At 31.5% G+C, this 15,528-nt stretch overlaps 2 protein-coding genes across 2 annotated transcripts; both read left to right on the plus strand.

The window, feature by feature from the left end:
* The first annotated feature begins 9,525 nt into the window (after positions 1-9,525).
* On the plus strand, positions 9,526-11,161 carry LOC116004707 (protein RADIALIS-like 3). The gene is made up of 2 exons (XM_031244865.1): positions 9,526-9,813; positions 11,072-11,161. Exons 1-2 carry the CDS (start codon positions 9,526-9,528, stop codon positions 11,159-11,161), a joined length of 378 nt encoding a protein of 125 aa, XP_031100725.1.
* A 577-nt stretch (positions 11,162-11,738) lies between these two features.
* LOC116005246 (SWR1 complex subunit 6) lies at positions 11,739-13,150 on the plus strand. The gene is made up of 4 exons (XM_031245509.1): positions 11,739-11,843; positions 12,036-12,138; positions 12,740-12,843; positions 12,947-13,150. Exons 1-4 carry the CDS (start codon positions 11,739-11,741, stop codon positions 13,148-13,150), a joined length of 516 nt encoding a protein of 171 aa, XP_031101369.1.
* Positions 13,151-15,528: the final 2,378 nt, after the last annotated feature.

The raw sequence follows: 15,528 nt of genomic DNA on the forward strand, positions 1-15,528 counted from the left end.
AAATTTAAACCCGTAACTTCCTATTTAAGAGAACCACATTTAATTCACAATTTGAAGATAAGTTCTACTTGAAACTTGATGTTGTAATTGAAAATTAAATATTATTCTGTATTAAAATATTCCTTCTTAATTTAGGTTTTTTTTTTTTAAATGAAACTCCACAGTTAAAAAAAAAAAATAATTAGAGCATCAGCCATGAAATATTAGGTTAATTTATGGTGTCAGTGACTTATATCATAACGTATTTTATATATGATTATATCGAATATGATTAGAAAGTATTACTAATAGTAATATAATAGTGGATATAGTTATGTATAATATATACGATGGACAAATTATGTTGGGGACCCACAAGATTTCTAGTTCAAATATTAAACCTCCAATACATTCAAAACAAACTTGCATTGTATTAAAATATTATAGCAGCCTCATTTGTTTTGATTTTTGATTTTTGATTTTTACAGATACATCTAAGAAAGAAAGACAAGAGAGAAGAGAAAAAAAATAAAGATGACAATGTGTTCTGTCTCCGACGGGGATTTTGATTTTTGCCCCGATTTAAACGGAGATAGAAAAATTTTCGCGAAACGAGGACGGAAACGGAAAATATATGTGATTCCCCATCGGGGACGGGGACGGAGACAGATATACCCTTCCCCGCCCCGTCCCGTCCCCGCCTAATTCCCCGCGAGGACGGGAACGGCGGCGAGGATGGGGACAGGGAGTATACTCCCCGTTGCCATCCCTAGGAAAAAAGAAGCGTGCACTGCACGCACCTAGTTGGGCACGAATGTGGGCCAAATACGTATTGTGCGTGTAAATTTTTTCATTTCTGGGACCAACAAAGAACTTGCATTTGTAGGAGAAAAATGTGAGAAAAGACGATGCCTCCCATTAGCATAAAAGTCCAAGTCAAGTTTTTAGATATGAAAAAACCCCAAACAACTACAAATGTGATTGCTTTAACTTACAAGTGAGCAACAAAATTCATGAACCTAATAAGCTTGTGACGATATACTAAAAATAAACATGTCGTACATTAAAAATAAACTGATAACGTTTTAAAAATGAATATATATCAATGTTCATCTTACAAGATGGGTCTAGGTTCAGAATACATAGATTGATATATAATGGTACTAGGTATGATAGGTGCCAACGCGGTTCAACATATGGTAGACTTTTGCTGTAATATTACACAAATTAACAATAAGCCTTAAGTTAGTATAGGTGTAAGAGATCAATGGGATTGAAATGACTAATAAAACAATGAATTTGGTACAATTTGATCACCATTCTTATCAGACCTTTATTTTCCTAGTTGAAAATGATAGCGGTTAAAGTGATTTGGACAATAGACAACTTAAAGCCTTAAACCATGCATAAAATTGATTTAAAAGGGTGCTTGAAGAGTGATTAGAATATTAAGTCAAGGCTAAATAATACTGACTATGACACTTTTTAAAGTCTATTTCAACAAGATGTTTGAGATGCAACTTTTGCTATGAGCAATCCTTATTGAATAAACATGGTTGCTTTACATAAACAAATGTTTTTAAGTTGCGTTTGGTTGGAGACTTTTGTACTTTATTATAGGATTTGATATTTATTATTATGTTTATTTGCTTACTTTTGCTTTTCTGTTATTGAATTCAAATTCTTAAGTAATTATAAAACTTATTTACATCTATTACTTAAAAGTGTGTATTGATGAATCTTACTCTTATGCAGTAGTATGTAAATCATACCGAAGAAGTAAGTCACACGGTTAATTGTTATATTACTTGTGATCACAATTTTAGTAATTATATTTATTTAGTACAAAATAATTATTATAATTAAATTGTAATTTTCAAATGGAAAAAGTCAAGGATCTGTCACTTTATAAAAGGAGTAATTTTACTCCATTATTTCAAGTAAGCTTAAAAGTCATAGATAAAAATGTAAAAGTCTAATCTTTTCTTCAATGAACATTGAAAAATTCTCTTCAGTCATGCTTATATGACTTTCTAGAAATGTTTTTATTTATTTATTTATTAATCAATCTAGTCACCATCAAGACCTCAATTTTGCAATCTCATCCTTAATATTATACTTGGTTCCACTTTTCACCCAATTTTTTTTTTTTTAAAATCAATTTCATACTTATGTTTTAGAATTTGTATGTGAACATATACTAATCAAGCTTTTTTCTAAAAAATAATATTTAGTTGTAAAATATTTAATAATAATAATACCTATTATTATTATTATTATTATTATTATTATTATTATTATTATTATTATTATTATTATTATTATTATGCAATATTGGGTGGCATCTCATGTTGCTTTACATGTATGTAGCGCACTAGAGATCTGAAAGATACGTGCATAGTTGTAAAGTAAGTAATTGCCACCAATTTCCCTATTTTCACACCTCCTTTAACTAAAAACATTGTGGGATTACTTTAATTCATTAAAGTGACAAATGCTTTCGTATTCTTTAATGTAATCCAAAACGGTTGTTTATATATTACTACGTAATTTTTTTGAAACAATATATTACTCCGTATTTTTTTATAACACAGATTTTTCAAATTTTCGTCGAACTATATATTCTAGATCCATAAACTTGTTTGAAGTCAATGAGAAAGTAGATTGAGCTAATCTCGAAACATGAAAAAGTAGATTATTGAACTAATTTAGTTCCGAGACTCAACACTTATATGATTAAACCTATATTAGATGGGAATCCTTTATTAAAATTTGCACTAAGTTTATTTGAAAAGATTAAAAAAAATTCAAATCTGTGAGTATTGATAGATTTGAAAAGTTTGTGAATAATTATTAATTACAAATTCATAATTATAAATTATAAAATGAGCCATTTCAATAAAAAAAAAAAATAAAAATTAAAGAAGTAAATTTTTAAATACATATGTAAGGAGAAATGACACTTTTAAGGTGTGTTTACTAATAGAAGAAATGGCAAAGCCTGGTGCGCCTTATATGGGCATTGATTTGTGAATACACTTTAATGGACAAAAGCATGGCAACTCATGTTGTGAATTAAAGTTGCAAGGAATCTTTTCCAAACACACCCTTATATATAGGGCTATACCCCAAACTTCCATTTTATCTTCATTTCTATACCTCTCAATAAGCTAGGAAGAAATTAAAATTCAAAAACAAAAATATTTTCTAAATTTTTTTTTGAGAGAAATAGACTCAATATGTCACGCTCCTTGAAGTTATTTGTCACGATATTTCTCATGATGATACTGGTTTTTGCACCGGGTAATTTTTTTTATTTTTTATTTTTTAGTGTTAAAGTCTTGATTATTTATTTTAATTTAATTACTTAATATAAATATTGTAGACTATATGTATGCGTATATATGAAAATTTAAAATATTTTATATGATTTATTATCAGCTTATTTTCATTATTTTGATAGTGCACTATTACACTATACACAAAGTTATAAAATTTAAGAGTTAATTTTATTTTTTATCCTACATTAGGTGCTAATTTATTTTTAATCTTTTTTATTAGAACATCCACCCTTGGTCCTGTTATTAATTATCACATTATTTTCATTATTGTCGCCTTTTTTTCTTTTTCTAACATGTACTTTCTTGGTCGAACCCATCCATTGCATATAGTCTTTCTAATAATACGGTTATTTCGTCTCCTACCTAATTTGTAAGCTATTACATATAAGTAGATTTATTCAGTGCATATTCTCAGATAATTATTACGAGTTTTTAATACTATGGGTTATTTTGTTGTTTAATTTATTTTAATGGAATTATATATATAAAAATAATATGCAGAGATGGGTACAATGAGGGTGGGTGAAGCAAGGAAATGCGAGTCTAAGAGCCACAAGTTCAAGGGGCTATGCTTCAGCGACCACAACTGTGGTTCCGTTTGCCAGACTGAGGGCTTCCACGCCGGCCACTGCCGCGGCTTCCGCCGCCGCTGCTTCTGCACTAAACACTGCTAAGGATTCTTATGTTACTTTCATGAATTTATCCGATGTTTGAAGAGAGATTATTGAGTTGTTTCATGTTTGTGCTGCTAACGTTGCATGGTATGTGTTTGTGTTTAAGAAGTTTGATGGTTAGCTGTGATTTGGATTATTATGTACTTGGATTTATTAATGAATAAGATGTGAAATGTGTCGAACATATATAATATATAAACATAAATATGCGATCAAACGATCGGTTTAGACTTTTAGTTGAGATTGAACACAGCTTTAATTTGGTATCAAAGTCAACCTCATTCCGAAGGTCATGGGTAAAAATCAGCTTAAATGCACTCCAGTATGTAGGATACTTCCCACACACGTAAGGGAACATACGTGTTGAGCCTGCTATGCATTCTGGTAGGATGCTTCTCACACACGTAAGAGAACGTGTTGAACATATAATATATAAACATAAATGTTATGCACTCCAGTAGGATGCTTCCCACACACGTAAGGGAACATGTTAAGCATATAATCTATAAACATAAATATAGGGAATGTGTTAAACATATAATATATAAATATAAATGTGCAACCCAATTATCAGCTTAATTGCACTCCCACGACATGTTTGAGGGTTAAACGTTTTGGCTAACACATGAGGCAGATGGCGGTTGGGGATAGAATTCTGTTGAGAATTTAAGAGTAAAATTAGCGTTTTGACTAAAAATTTAATGGCCACCCTTATAGTGTGAAACTAAAATTATGGGTTTTCCTTTTACTTCTTAATGGACAACACGCTTAGTGCGGCTTATGATAATTTACTCTCATGGACAAAGTTTCAACCACACTCTTATATATGGTGCTACCCACTAATGCTCCATTTCATCTTCATTCCTATATATATATATATAAATAAATCTCTAGCTAAAAATAAAACTTAAATACATATTTAAAAAAAAAGACAGAAATAGAATAATGTCAAGCTCTTTGAAGTTGTATGTCGCTGTATTTCTCTTGTCGATGCTGGTTCTTTCACCTGGTAAGATTGTGAATTTTTTTTTTTTAAATTTTTTTGAGTGATTGAGAAAAACCGGTATAATAATAGTTAGATGGTGTGTATCGAGTAAATCCCATTTTGCAATAAAGGATAAATTAGTTTAGATTGTTTAGTTGGTCGATTGAAACCTGCAGGAAGGATAAACAACCAACTTAGATTGTCTAGTGATGGATCGGGTGAATCTCATTTTGTAACTCTAAGTGACAAAAGATAAATCAAATTAGATTATTTATTTGGTCGACGGAAACCTCTAAGAAGGATAAATAACCAACTTAGGTTTTTTAGTTGGCGCCTGGCTGACTGAAACAAGGCAGGCCATGCCAATAGGCAATTCTCATTGGATTTAAACTTGGAACCTTGTGATTACCCGGTCAATAGCTAGCTAACTAATTAACTTTTTTTATTTGAATTTAATTTTGATGGGATCATTATATAACTATGTAGAGATGGGTGAAGCCGCTGAGTGCGAGACTAAAAGCAAGAAGTTCAAGGGGATATGCTTAAGCGCCTCAAATTGTGCTTCCATTTGCAAGACTGAGAACTTCCAAGGCGGCAACTGCCGTGGCATTACCCGCGTGTGTTACTGCTCCAAACAATGCTAATAAGTTATTATTGCGAGTTTTCTCATTGCTAAATATGAGAATGTTAAGGGATCTACCATGGCTTAGTGTTTTAGCAGTTTGATGGTTGTGATTTGGATTATTAATTATGTACTTTAATCTTCCATTGTATGAATAATTTTTTCATTGTTCTTTGTTTCTACTTCTTTTTTTTAGACAAAAGGTTAGGAAATAGTATAAATGTCTATAACCGAATTCTATTTATTTAATATTGAATAATATTGGTCAAATCATGATAACTAATAAATAAACAAAGTATTTCTCCAAAAAATAAAAAAAAGTATTAATAACATGTTGGATAGTGAAAAGATTATGGTAAGAAATTTTAGTCCTTTTAACATTATTTTTTATATTAATTTTATCATAGAAACAATTCTAATAAAAGTGGTCAAATTCGTCATTTTGTGAATAACAAAAGAACAAAAAGATAAATAAATAATAATAAAGTAACTAAATCTATATTACATTATATATAATTCATAAAACAAATATGTCGTTTTTCCTTCTTTAAAAAAAATGTATTTTAAAATTTTAAAATGAATTGTTGGATTTAGGCAAGTTGGTAAAAAAGATGATGTCATTAGTTTGAAGCGGTGGAAGTGATAAGATCACCGACTGTCTCAAAAGCTGCAAGGCTGCAGGTGTCAATATTGTGATGAATGCTCTTCGGACATGGCTACAAGTGTATGCAGCGAGTAACCGTTAACACTTAACGACACAACTACATGCATGCATACATATAGTTTTGATTAACGTTGTTAACGTATAAACAACCGTTACACGCCTTCCTAGTATACAAAATTAGAAATAAAATCTGGCTATCCTTTCAACTTCATTTTAATAAATAAATAAATAATACTCTGATATGATTTTTTTTGTTTTGATAGTATAATTACGTGATACATGATATAAACTTTTCATACAATTTTCACGTTGATTCTCTAATAAATACATAATATGTAGTTATTAGAAAGATTAGATGTTTTAATTTCAACATATTTTGCCTATAAATAGTGTTGGACTCAGCAGACCTTTCATATCATACATACAATTACTGCATTATTATTCACTACCTTTCTCTCTCTGTCTCATATATCCCCATCTATCACATCCCAACTCAAAGATGAAGCCCTCCATGAATGTTCCTCTTGTTGTTGTCTTCATGATTATGATGCTTCTCTCCACCAATGGTTCATTCTCTCATTTTCACATTCTCATTCATTAATTACTTTCCTTTTACTACATATAATAATCTTGCTATTATCAACATTTCTTCTTCATTCAATCTCATATAATCAAATAAGTTCACCATTATGATCAAATAAGTTCACCATTTTTTATAGGTCCGCGTGGACAGATCTGGGTCGTTGAATCATTGAAATCAATGATTTAGATTTTATGAATTGTGCAATTATATATGCACTTCACTTTCACAGGCGAAATCTAACTCATTGATCTCAAACATTCAATGGTGATTTGTCCACACAGACTCACAGGAAAATGGTGGACTCACATGAATAACGGCCTATATATTTATATATTTTGGGTGTGGTTATTGCAGATGTGTGCCCAATTAAGGTGGAAGCAAGGCTTTGCAACTATAGGAGCCAGAAGTTTACTGGGGTGTGTGTGGTGGGGAACAAGTGTCACAGCAGCTGCCTTAGCCAGGGTTTTGCTGGGGGACATTGCCACGGCTTGCGTCATCTTTGCTACTGCTATAAGAATTGCTAAGATCGAGAGAGAAGGAAACAAATGAAACACCCCTAATAATCTCAACAATATAATACTAATAAATTGTTATGACGATGTTTAGGTAGAATGATGTTTTACAAAATTAAAAGCGTGGTACGATGATGATGTTTAGAATATAACAATGGTCGCTACTTCTCCCTTTGCGCAACAGTTTGTTGCTAGCTGGTAAATAAAAGTGACCTGCCTTGCTTTATTAAACACCTCAAATATTTGCTTTTTTTTTTTGAAAACACCTCAAATATTTAATTGCTTGTTACGATTAGTTTCCTGTTTAAAATTTTACCAGTATTATTTTACCTTTTAATAAAGATAATTAATATATAATTTTGTCATTAAAAACTCTTGCGCATGCCTAATATGTAATTTTTGTCGATCTGATCTCATGTAAACTCTTTGATTGAATAAGTAAATTACATAATCTATTTATTTAATGATTGAATAATAAAATTTTAAAAGAAAAAGTATATGTGACATGCATTCAAATGAAAGTGAAGGTGATAATATGGTAAAATTAAAATAACAATACTAAATGTGACAAATCCTTTTTTAAGTATATATGGAGTCTGAATATATTTTCTTGGCCATAAAATGCAAAATTATGCAAAATTCTTTATTTTGGGGCTCTCATGTCTTTAGCCGAACATGATTGGTAGAGGGGAACTCAACGGCATGGTGTCTGTAAAGAACTCACAACATTGCGTGTAACGTACTCCCACACAGCGGTTGTCAGGACTTAATCTTTTGTCTTTGTCCACAATTTGTTACACATGAATCAACTAATCGAATTACCAATAAAGACAAACAATATCTAATAATGAAAATCTCACGGGAAGTTAAACCCAAATCGTCATATATATCGTAATATATATTTATAGATGGTCAAATATATATGGTCAATTGACCCTACCCAATAGAACATATCTTCATCCCTGTTATTTAAATTACATATCTTCATCCCTGTTATTTAAATTACATGTTAAGTTTGGAGTCTACTTTTATTTCTTAACAAAATATTAGACATATTAACTTACTAAATGTAAATTTTAATGTACGGTGTAAATAATTTCTAGAAAAGATATAAAACCTTTTTAAATTTATTTTATATATATATAAAAAAGTAATACTTATCTCACTATAACTTTACTATTTTCTTATATATTGTAAATATTCTTGTACATATACATTTTTCTTCTCCTTCTCCCAAAGAGAAGAAAAATGTAAATGTATGTACAAGAATATTTACATTTTTATAACTTTACATTTCGTTGTTTTTGATAGGTTAACTATTTCCATATCATTGTAATTTCATTATTTTTTATTGTGTATGGCTTTTTTTTTTTTTTTTTTTTTTTTTTTTAAATCATGCAATACATGATATTTTAGAAGTGTATTATATACATAGTATAAAAAAAAAAACTCTTTATCTTTCCGTCATCATATATTTATACTCAAAGTAACTTTTAAGTATGGAGTCTAAATACATTCTCTATTCTCTAAGATAACATTAAGTATTTTAGTATATGTGTAAAACAATATCTTTTTTTCTTCTCCCAAATAATGACTACTGAACCAATAAGTTAANTTTTTTTTTTTTTTTTTTTTTTTTTTTTTTTTTTTTTTTTTTTTTTTTTTTTTTTTTTTTTTTTTTTTTTTTTTTAAATCATGCAATACATGATATTTTAGAAGTGTATTATATACATAGTATAAAAAAAAAAACTCTTTATCTTTCCGTCATCATATATTTATACTCAAAGTAACTTTTAAGTATGGAGTCTAAATACATTCTCTATTCTCTAAGATAACATTAAGTATTTTAGTATATGTGTAAAACAATATCTTTTTTTCTTCTCCCAAATAATGACTACTGAACCAATAAGTTAAGTTCATGTGGGTAAATAATGGTGTCTTTTCTAAATATCGAATTAGGTAGTTTATAATAGTTAAAATAGTATCATTTCCTAATATAACATTAAGCAGCTAATTCATTAAAACGTAACAAGCTAAGGTAATTTTCAAAGTTTTAGTACATAGTTTTAACTATATAATGCACAACTTAATACACCCTTTTCTAAGTTGTGACCAATAATATAAGCATTATATCTTTAATTTGTTCAAAATCAATAGAAATTCCAATGGCAAACCAGAAGGCGACATGGACATGGGATGAAGAGAGGATGTTTCAGATTGCTTTATCAACCTATGTAGAAGGAACACCTAATAGATGGAAAGAGATTGCAAAGTTAATTCCTGGAAAATCAGCCAAGGATGTGAAGGAACATTATCCTATTTTGAAGGCCAATATAGAAGCCATGGAAAGTAGCTTTACTCAATTGCAAACCAACACAAATAACGATGCTTCGTCTTCGCAGCGTAGAGAAGAGAATGAAGAAGTGGGCTCAATTTGGGATTTGGATGAATTGGTTTCATGCTCCCAAGTTTATCATGTTTTAAATAAAAAATAATACTCCCTAATAATATAGTATTACACTATTTTCTAGTTTATTTATATTAGTCCTACGGATTATTATAACTTTAATTTTTAGTTTATTTAGTTTAGTTCTAATTATAGGAAAGTTATAATATGAGAGTTTATTTGTAGTTTTTCTTATATTAATTAATGCGAGTTGGTTGAACATGCATTGGTTTTTATTATTGGAAATACAATATTCTTACATACAATATTGTAGCAATTTCCAGTAATTATGCATAATTAATTTGAGTATAATTTATTGTTATATGATGTTATAGAAAAAAAAAATCTTAAAGCTAAGTTATCAATAATAATATTCCACATATATTTTTTTGAACGTCGAGTTTATACACTAAGAATGAGAATCAGACTCATGGTTAGTGTTTGGATGACCGCTATGAGTGCCTTTTCAATTAAAAATCTTATTCCCTAATTAAAAAGGCGTATCTATACTTTTAGATTTTTGTTTTTATTTTTTTTTTGTTGTTTATATATATATATAATTTTTTTTCCAACGCCCAGCCCCCAGCCGACTCTCTCCTCAGTCGCAGCCTCGCCAGGTTCATCTTAAAGCTTAACCGTCGGCCCATCTCCGTCTTCAACCGTCGCCCCGGCTCCTTCTTCACCCTCAGGTTCGTTGACTCCATCTATAAATCTTAATTTGTTGAATTGTTTGCCCAAGAGTTTTGAACTTTTTTACCCTAATTTTCCTAATTATTCTTTGCGAATTTTTCTTAATTACTTGATTTGGTTGTAATTGAATATCCAACGTATGGTAATTTGGGCATGTCATATGCGATCAAATTTGTTGGAATGGTTGCTGTTTGGTGGCTTTCTTTGATCAAATTTGGGTAATTTGGGTAAAGCTTGAAAGTACATATTTCTGGCAAGCTGTGGAAATTTTCTTTTGATGTGGTTCAATGTGTTTCCAGTTTAAATAATGTGGCTGTAAGCAGTAGTCAAATGTTTGCTCCACTTCTTAAAAAATGCAAGCAAACTAATGTTTGCTGTGATACCTTATTTTGTATTTGCTTGGAGCTTTACTCTGTAAAGCTAAAGTGGATATTATGTGAAAATTCCTTTCTGTTATCCTCTAGCACTATTGCAGTTGAGCTCTACTTTGATAATTCTCTTTGGTTCTCTCTTTGATAATGCCTGATACTGCATGAATGCTTCAAAGTTTTTCTGCACTTGTTGTTTGTTTATAGCCTCCCCTAACAGTAATGGCATTCTGTGTGGCAGTGAGAACTGAGAAGTGTGACATTTTTGTGGCAATTGTTATATGGTCTCACTTTTGAATGCCACATTTGGTAGATTATTATTTCGGTTGTATCACTTCCAATTCTTAAATACTTGATTAGTGATTAAAGATTATAGACTGTCTAGTATTTTATTTCCAGAAATTATGGCATGTAAATATGTCAACATAGTTATTTGAATGTGTTAAACAGGTTCACATGTGTTTGAATTGGTTAATATTTTAAGAACTCGAAATTACAAGTGTAATTAATATGTCAAACTCGTTAATGTCCAAGACACAATAAGGTTAAATCTGGACCGTTGTTTAAATATTCAGTTACATGTGGTGTAATTATGTCTCAATTGACTTGAATCCATTTATGAGCACGGAGTACCCATTTTTCTACCCGAATCCGAAATTCGCTGAAACTTCAGTAGCCCTAATTTACACCCAAAAAGATTTAGCTTCTGTCAAGCGTCAACCAAGTAGCTTTCATCTCCTTCCCTGTTCATTGTTTTGGTGTATAAGGATTACAATTTCGCAAAAGAACAGGTTCTTTTGAACCATCTTCTTGAAATAGCTTTATATTTTGTGGAATTTTATTTTTCGCATATTTGGATTCTCAATTCTCAGAGATGGATGAGGAAGCGTCGAATTCAGCACGTCGAATGTCGACGAGATCTCGTAAGGTTGCTCCGAAAATGGCTGCTGCGCTTGCAAGCTCCGACAATCGAACACAGGTAAGTATTTTCGATTGACTCAGTTGAATTGTCTGGCTGGAATTGTGGATCTTTACGTTGTTGCATTTTTATTTTTTTAAAAATATTTTTTGAGATTCAAGACCAATAAAGACATGGAAGTTCAATTTTGAATTGAAAAAAAAATTGAATTTGAATTTATTCAGAGCTAGTTTTACTGTCCTGTTGGCACAGGCAATTTTGGCCCGCCTTGATGCTTTGGAAAGTGACAATGCTGTGCCGGAGCCGGTGCAACTTGATGACGATGATGAAGCCTCTCTTGATGACGATGATCAAGGTTCATTTTCTTGTGTTTTCTGCATGCTCGCTCTCTTATGTTAATGAAAATTATTTGCATGGTTTAACTGATATGACTTGTAATGTTTCATGACTGCTTCTGAATTAGTCACCCTTATATGATTTAAACATTGATTTGGTGCAAGAGGTTGGGATCAAGTAGCGTTTTCTGCAGCTAATTTAATTTCTCTATAGCAGAGCAAATTAAATGCTAACCTGTTAATCAATTCTCTTTTATTCCTCTTGTATCTCTTGCAACTAAATCTCATTTTAGAATTTAGACTATGGAGTTAAAAAAAATGTAAAATTTAAAGAACTGCCTCTCTTAAAAACTAAGAGCTTAAATTTTGCAGTGGTTTGGATTTGGGTGACGCTTACCTGTTGTGTCCTTTTAGTCTTTTTTTTTTTTTTTGTGGGAGGGTGGGGCCTAACTGTATGAGGTACCTTTAAGCCCGTACCATACTCAAGACGACAAAGTGCTAGCCAGATTGGTTTTTCATAAGAGAGGTTCAAACTCCCGACCTCTCTTAAGGGATGAGAGTGCACGGCAAGTTGGTTACCTTTTTGTCTTAAATTGATCTTTATCAGATAATTTTTTGCAGTATATCAGAAGAGGCAATCGAAAGGCACTAAAAGGAAAACACGCCAAGCCAAGGCTCTTGAGAACAAGAAGGCTCCAAAGACATTCATTGAGCTCTTGAATGAGGTCTGGATTTCTAAGGCTATGAGATGCTATGTTTCAGTACAGGAATGTGTCGTGTTAATTCTGAATTTGTAATTAGCTAAGATTTTGGCTTACTTTACAATAGGCAAACCTGGAGTCCTTGCCTCCCCATGTCCCCACCTACTTGAGAGCAGCAGCGGGACCTCCGAGCTCCACCTGCCGTCGTCATTTCTGCACTGTTTGTGGATTCTCTGCTCCCTATACATGTGTACAGTGTGGGATGCGCTTCTGTTCAATCCGATGCCGGACCATCCACAATGATACTCGATGTTTGAAATTTGTTGCCTGATCTCAAGAAGCCTTGTCTGTACAATCTCGTGAACTAGGTAACTTTCATGTCTAAATCACAGAGACATCAATTCATTCCCAGTAAACCTGACACCATGACTAGTTTCTAAACTGGACTGCTTGTGCAAGAAATCCCGCTTTCTTGCCAGTCGGGGTCTTCTCTTGCTTCCAATGAATACCGCAACCCTTTGTAGCTGATTTACCAGATCAGAGCTGGCTATAAGATCAAGTCCCATTTGTCATCTGTTCATATATACAAATGGTACATTTCTAACTGACTCTTGATCTTTATTTAGATTATAAATTTTCTATCTTGTATTAGTTAGTCTCACTGCACTGGCCAAGATACTCCACTGGAAATCCCTATGCTTTTTGAAATGGGAAACCATTTTACACACTAGTTTTCCTGTTTTGTGGAAGAAACTCCGATGATGATTGATGAATGAATAAACCCATGAAATGCAAACTTGAGCTTACCTGTTAGGGTTCTATAAAGGTTGTGAAGCATTTAATATGCATTTATATTCAAAAAAAAAAATGCATTTCGGTCTATGTACACCATCTGCTGGTATTCTTCTTTATCGGTGCATTGTTCCGTATGGGCAGCTCAGTTGGGCACAGAGGTGAAGTTTGGGAATAATGACTCGAGACTGAGTCTTGTGACAATCCCAACCCCCACCATATGCATTTCAGTTTCACCATCAGTTGAATTGCACCTAGCACTTAATACACATTAATTAACTTCGACACTCTTTATATATATTTTTTCTGAATTATCTCTTTAATTTGCTCAATTTTGGCCTCAAACAAATTACAATAACAAAAAATTTGAAACATGTCAGGCTATTATTCATTACAACATATTGTATAATATTCTGCAGTGAGAATGCAGTTAAATATTAACTCCAAAATCTATGTTTAATCAATTCGTTACATGCAACAGCCATGGGTGGATCCAGAGGGGCAGGTGAAAACTACACGTACCTTCTAACGCCCTAAAGCCTTAGGCCAACGCACTTTAAGTTTCAACAATTGACGCACCTTTAAGAAGGAAAACCACGCACCTAAAGTTTTAGACCGACGCACTTAAGTTTCAACAACTAACGCACCTTTAAGTACAAAAATCATGTACATTAAGAAGGAAAATAATGCACCTTAAATTTGACCTAGATGCGAAAAGATTAAATTGTCACTGTGTTTTTTTAATCATTGTTAATCCTGGACGTTATTTAGGCAAAATAAATGGCTCTCATCTCACTGCACCTCCGCACCTGGCCGCGCCAACCACACGGGAACTCAATTCTATATATATTTATTGATTTATATACAAAATTTTTATATCGCAATATGAACCATGGTCCATGGTATAACAATTGCTACTCACTTACCTTCTTTTCGGCCTTTTATTGGACTCCATTATTTGGGCTTGATCACTTAGCCCAGGCCAGATTCAATGTATCCATCAATGTCTATATCATGATTCAATACCATATGAACAATGCGTAAAAGACTAATAAAAGCTCAACCCCGAACATATCTATAACAAAGAACCCGCTTGATACATATGGTAATTGGTAATACTTTATTCTAATCCAAATCCAAAAACTTAGAAACCAGAAGCCCCTTTTTAATTTGAATGTATAGATAAGAGATTTATGTTTGGACAACCAAAATGGAAATTTTAAATTTAAAGTTGTAAGACATTGCTATAGCTATATTTATTCTTATTTTAGATTCTAAAATATTGCATGGGAATATTTAATATATACTTACATTTTTGAGTTATCAAAGATTATGGACATTTATTTTCATCCCCATGGTTGGTCCCGATACAAGTTGGTTATATGTATAAGCAGTGGCGGATCCAGAAAAATGTCTCAGTGGGGCGAAAACATAAAAGAGATAACACCAAGTTGCTCCCTTATATAGAAGGTTGTGGGTTTGAGCCTCAACGATATTGATTCTTTGTGCTTCAATAAGTTGAGAAAGTAGTAATGAACATATATTGCATTGTAATATAATCTAAAAGGAATATAGTCATAAATATTATTGAATATAGACGAAAATGAAAACACATCAAAGCTTTATACAAATATTAATAACAATATATGAAACATAATTAAGTTGATAAAATAATTCAAATAAAAAACATATTATAAATTACACAAACAACGGGGAATGAAAAAAACCAGGCTTGCTGTTGAATTTGAACCCTCACCATATTGTAACCTAAAACGTGTGCCATCCAACTCTACTAAGTACTCAATTATTTATTTATATATGTTTTTATATATATATATCTAAATATGTACTATACATACATACATACATATATATATATATATATATATATATATATATATATATATATATATATAT

The sequence above is a fragment of the Ipomoea triloba genome, chromosome 14, assembly GCF_003576645.1.
Source record: "Ipomoea triloba cultivar NCNSP0323 chromosome 14, ASM357664v1".
In the NCBI taxonomy this organism is placed as follows: Eukaryota; Viridiplantae; Streptophyta; class Magnoliopsida; order Solanales; family Convolvulaceae; genus Ipomoea; species Ipomoea triloba.